Source organism: Oryzias latipes, chromosome 1 (assembly GCF_002234675.1).
Source record: "Oryzias latipes chromosome 1, ASM223467v1".
NCBI classification, from domain to species: domain Eukaryota; kingdom Metazoa; phylum Chordata; class Actinopteri; order Beloniformes; family Adrianichthyidae; genus Oryzias; species Oryzias latipes.
The window spans coordinates 6,920,370-6,925,884 of NC_019859.2; the positions used below are offsets into that span (position 1 = coordinate 6,920,370).

The 5,515-nt window shown below is 41.7% G+C and overlaps 1 protein-coding gene across 1 annotated transcript; it reads left to right on the top strand.

The window, feature by feature from the left end:
* The first annotated feature begins 1,856 nt into the window (after positions 1-1,856).
* LOC111947908 (piggyBac transposable element-derived protein 3-like) lies at positions 1,857-5,200 on the top strand. Its single transcript, XM_023958566.1, has 2 exons — positions 1,857-3,384; positions 5,166-5,200. Exons 1-2 carry the CDS (start codon positions 1,857-1,859, stop codon positions 5,198-5,200), a joined length of 1,563 nt encoding a protein of 520 aa, XP_023814334.1.
* Positions 5,201-5,515: the final 315 nt, after the last annotated feature.

Consider the following 5,515-nt stretch of genomic DNA (forward strand, 5'->3'; position numbering starts at 1 on the left):
CAAATCAGCTTTTGTCCGCGACAGAATCAGCTGATTTACGTTGATTGCATTGATGGTTGAAGAGCTACGGTAGTCAAAAGAATGTGTAAAACTAGGGATATAAAAATTCATATTAGTAACGATTTGATGGTTTGAGGTTGATTACTTGTTAATGCTCTGGTGTTCAAAGGATGCAGACATGTGCTATGTAAAATCTTCTTCTTTCTCTTTCGGCTTTTCCCATCAGGGGTCGCCACAGCAAAACAACTTCTCTTTCGAGGATGAGTCACATGGTTAACCTGGCAATGTTTGGCAATGCCCTTCCTGACAGGTGCTATGTAAAATACTTAAGTTAAAAAAATATTTTAGAAAATGAGTGACCTCGGGCACCTTTCAGGCAGACTACTCTAGCAGTCTTTTACTCGGTTACTCCCCTAGGGCGGTTCAGTTAATCAACTCACCTGTTCAGCGTCCTATTTAAGTCCAGGTGTGCAGTTGCTCATTCTCCTCCTTTACCGCAAGCGCTGCGTTTGTTGCCCCACCCTCCTCCCCGGCTTCCACCTGTGAGCTCCATTAGGGGTAGTTATTACCCAAATGTTTTATGGAAATATTGTCTCATGGAATTGTACGGAACCTTATGCCAAACTTAAAGAATGTGAATGCCAACTTAAAGAATGTGAAAATAAATATTTTTTACTGCATGAGTTGTCTGACTGAAATGCTAATCATAACAATAACAGTTGAGAAAAGGTGAAACATTGAAGAAGAAGGGATCATAGCAGACAGACAGTCCAGGTCGGGAAACAACCCAACAGAGCAAAACAGGCCAAAAAGCAGAGGCAGAAACAGGGTCAAAACAGGGAGAATTTGGAGTGTTCTTCACTAAATCCAAAGGTTGTATTTTCAGAAGATTGACCGAACTGGAAAGCAAGTTGGCTGTGATTGAGCACTATGGCGTGGAACACAAGTTAATGACATAAGCACATGTACAATGGAGAAAATAAGCATTTCATCCCTTGCTGATTTTGTAGGTTCAACAGTTTGACTCTCCTAATCAACCTGTTACCTGAATTTAACCCTCTATGGCATGGCGTTGCCCTCAGGCAACAAACCACTATTTTGGCCCACACTCCACCCATTTAATTTTTTTGAATCAAAACACTACACTGAATGTCTGCTGATATGTCTGTGACCAATGAAATTTGAGCTGGGTGTGGCTTTGACCTTTCGTCTTGGGGTGAAACAGTCTTTTTTGGGACCACAGCCGACTTGGACACACTGCTTGCAGAAGGTAAGATAAATTTCACTTTTTAACATGTTTACATTTAAATTACTTTTTATAAAAAATATCTATGATGTGCATGAATAAGTAGAGAACCATATTTGATTGAGTAAAGATACTTTTTGTCTTCATTTATACACTAAAATGGCAGTTTTTCATTCGTTGCCTCAGGGCAACATTGTGCAGTTAGATCACTTTTGTGTGAACTATAACATGCTAATGGATGGAGATGTGCAGGGATGCATAGTTATCAACATAATCATTTTTTTGCTGTACTATCTACTATTATTCACAGGAAATGGATGCACAAACATTTTATCGGTCTAAGAAACATGATCAAGAGGTTAGGCTCATCCCTTCCGACAGTGAGGATAGTGAGCTCGAGGAGATTGACAGTGAGGAAGAGTGGACTCCAGAATCAGGTTTGAGGGAGAGTTAGGAGATCAGGGTTCAGTCAGCAGAGTAATATACTGTATGGAATGAACATATGTGTGAATGTGTGTGCATGCGTGTGTGTGTTTGTGTGTTTAGAGAGGTATATGTGACTTATTCTAATTTTATGCTTACTGGTTTCTTTTGAAAACATATAGCTGGCATGCCTGAGTACAATGAGTCACTGGATGAAGAGGAAAATGAGGATGAAGCATCACAGGAAGATGTTCCACGCTTACCCCGTTGGAGAACACCCCACAAGGCCAACATCACTAATTACCCAGAATGGCAGGCCAGCCTTCCAAAATCAGACGATATCAAGTCCCCCTATGAATACTTCAAGATGTTTTTTTCTGAAGACATTCTGGAAGTAGTTGTAGAGCAGTCAAATTTATATGCCATTCAGTGTAACACCAACAAGCCCCTTAACCTCACCACTAAAGAGCTGGAGCAATTCATGGGTACAGCAGTGTACATGTCATTGTTTGGATTGCCAGGCACCCGGATGTTTTGGAACAAAGCCACCCGAGTTTCCCAGGTAGCTGACACCATGGCACTGAACAGATGGGAGTTCATCAAAAAATGTCTGCACTTCAACAACAATGAAGTGAGACAAGGAGAAAATGTTGATCCTCTCCACAAAATCAGACCACTGGTCACTCATCTCACCTCAAAGCTGCAGACAATCCCAATGGGTGAGAAATTGGCTGTAGATGAGCAGATGGTCCCTTTCAAGGGAAGAAACAGACTCAAGCAATACCTGCCAGCAAAACCAAAAAAATGGGTCTACAAGATACTTGTCTTGGCTGGCTGTGATGGTGTCCCGCACAATTTTGAGATCTATACAGGGAGAGTTGTGCAACCCCCTGAGCTGCCAGATGTAGGAGCAAGTGGCAACGTTGTCCTCCGCCTGGCCCAGCCAATACCTAAACACCAGAAACATAAGCTTTTCTTTGACAACTGGTTCACGAGTGTTCCTCTCATTCTCACACTTGCTCAGCAGGGAATTCACTGTGCTGGCACTGTCCGTAGCAACAGACTACCAGGTGTGAGCCTGATGTGTGATGCTGAGTTGAAAAGAACTGGACGTGGATCTTTTGACCAGAAGACGGCCATGGTTGGAGAAACCACCTTGCATGCTGTGAAGTGGTATGATAACCGTTCAGTCAGTCTTCTCAGTGATTACATTGGAGCACACCCGGTCACTGATGTTGATAGGTGGGATGGCAAGCAAAAAAAAGTAATCAGAGTTCCCTGTCCTGCTGTGGTGAGAGAGTACAACAAGAATATGGGTGGAGTGGATCTGCTGGACTCTCTCATTGCACTGTACCGCACCAAAATCAGGTCGAAGAAGTGGTACCACCGACTGATGTTTCACTTTATTGACATAACCACCGTGACTGCCTGGCTGCTCTACAAGAGAGACTGCAGCAGCACTGGGATGAGTAAAGAGGAACAGATCAGGCTTTATACGTTCAAGTCATATATTGGAGAAAGCTTATGCAAAAGTGGCAAGAATCTGGAGCATAAGAGAGGTCGTCCCAGTTCCACAATTGCTGGGGAGTACAAAGAAAAGAGGAGAAGAGGACCCGCTACACCTATTCCAGTCCCTGATGTGCGTCTGGATGCCACAGCCCACTGGATGGTCATGGATAAAAAGAAAGGGAGATGCAAGGTACCAGGATGCAAAGGTACACCAAAAGCCAAGTGCCAAAAATGTGACGTCCGCCTCTGTTTCACATCCACCAGCAACTGCTTCCTGAGGTTCCATACAATTCAATTTCAATTCAATTTTATTTGTATAGCCCAAAATCACAACAACAGTCGTCTCGATGGGCTTCGAAGTAAAACATGAAATCAAAAGGATCACGAATACAAAGAGTTCAATAGAAAAATACTAAAATGAACTAACAAACTGACTAAGCTATACTGGCATCCCTGCCCTCATACAGAATAATGCAGACTGTGTTTTGTCAAAAATCAGTACCCCACAGGAACACACGTTCATAAACATAAACACACACTGCAGCTAATCTCTAATGTACTCATTGATAAACCATTTGTGGCTGTTTGATGAAAGAAAACTTTGAAATTGTTGTTGAAAGAAATTTTTTCAAATTGTTGTTACTGAAAGAAAACTTCTGAAATTGTTGTTGTTGAAAAAAAACTTCTTGTAATGTATTTAATGCTTGTTTGTTCCTCATTCCACTTATTAAATAATATAGAAAACCTTGGCGTTTTAGTACCTTCATAGCATCTTGTTGCTCTGAGGCAACAAACCAAAATCTGGTGGGGGGGCTGTGGGGGGGCACATTTTCTGATAGATATATTACAAGGACCCCCCCAAGGTCCCAAAACTGGGGTGAAATATTTTTTTCTTCCTAAAATAAAAATTCATGCCATAGAGGGTTAAGACACCTTTTTGAACTAATCACCTGAATAAAAGTCATTTGTCCACAGAATCGATCAGACTCCAAACTCTTTAATATGGGAAAGACTAAAAAGTTTCAGTGGATTTAAGGGAGAAGATTGTAGACCTGCACAAGACCCAAACTGCCTACAAAACCATCACCAAGTAGCTGGGGGTTAAGGTGACAACTGTTGGTGCCAAAATACAAGAATTAAAACATGACCATCAATCATCGTCTTGGGATCCAAACAAGATCTCTCCTGGTGGGGTTTCCATGATTATGAGAACAGTGAGAAATACATATTGTACATTTTTTTGTTAGAGATGAGAGTACAGTATTTCTATTTTATTTTATTTATCTCCATCACTCCAAGGCTGCTGCAATTTCATTGTATCACCATGTACAATGACAATAAAGAATTCTGATTCTGTAATTCCGTCATTGTCCATGTAAACACAATAAATGATCTCTCTAAATAACCACTAGATCTGAAACCTGAAAGTAAGAACTCGTGACACGGTATTGCCCCCCACAGCTTTATCACAGCTATCTATCTGCCTCCCTGCTGAGATTCTGCGTACATTCAGCTGTTTGATCTCTACAGCAAATCTTCAGAATGACATTATTTTGACATTAGCAAAACAATTTCAAAGCAGAGAAATAGATTTCTGATCTTTCGTGTGCAAAACCAAATCACTTAGTCACAAAGAAGCCTTTTTTGGCTGTGACCGGACGCTGCTCAATGAGATACACTACCCCGCCTTTGTTTCTCCCATCATTTAACATTTGCTGCAAAGCATTCTGTTTCAGCAGATGGATCCGTGTCCTTCATAAAAATAGCCCATGTGCTTTTTTTTCCAAGCCTCATCAATTCACTGGAAGGAATTATTTGTTAAAAGGCGCTGCAATGAAATCAATTACAACATTTCTTAGCCTGTGCTTTTGTTCATTGAGGGAAATGCCTCTAATGAGCTGCTTGGATTCAGTCTGACTCACTGTCTCGGGCCGGAGCTCAGCTCGCTCTCACGCTCTTCGGTTTCTCTTCCGGCTCGCTTTCTCAGACAGGGAGAGCTGCCTGCAACTCAAAGCCATTTAGCAGCCAAAAGGGGAAGAAAAAAAAGACATCAGTTATTAGAAGCGGGAGGGCTAATAAGGCTTTTTGACTTTGGAAATAAACATGCAGTCCATGTCAGGAGTATGCAGAGATGTCCCGCTTATCTACGCTTCGGTTAATAGAACCCCAATCATCAATACTCAGCTTTAATTAACCCAGAGAAACAGATCTGCTCTGTAATCCTCTGAGGGAATAGCTGCAGTTCTTCCTCAGGACGTGCGTCCACTTGCTTCCACCAAATCAATACTCTGCACAGTCACATGCACCCAGAAAAAGATGAATGTTTTCATCTATGTT

Bases quoted from the DNA above. Each gene is read 5' to 3' on its own strand.
- LOC111947908 (XM_023958566.1), top strand. From the start codon at position 1,857: ATGCCTGAGTACAATGAGTCACTGGATGAAGAGGAAAATGAGGATGAA. The intron at 3,385-5,165 runs GTACACCAAAAG...TCGCTTTCTCAG, and splicing joins CAAGGTACCAGGATGCAAAG to ACAGGGAGAGCTGCCTGCAA.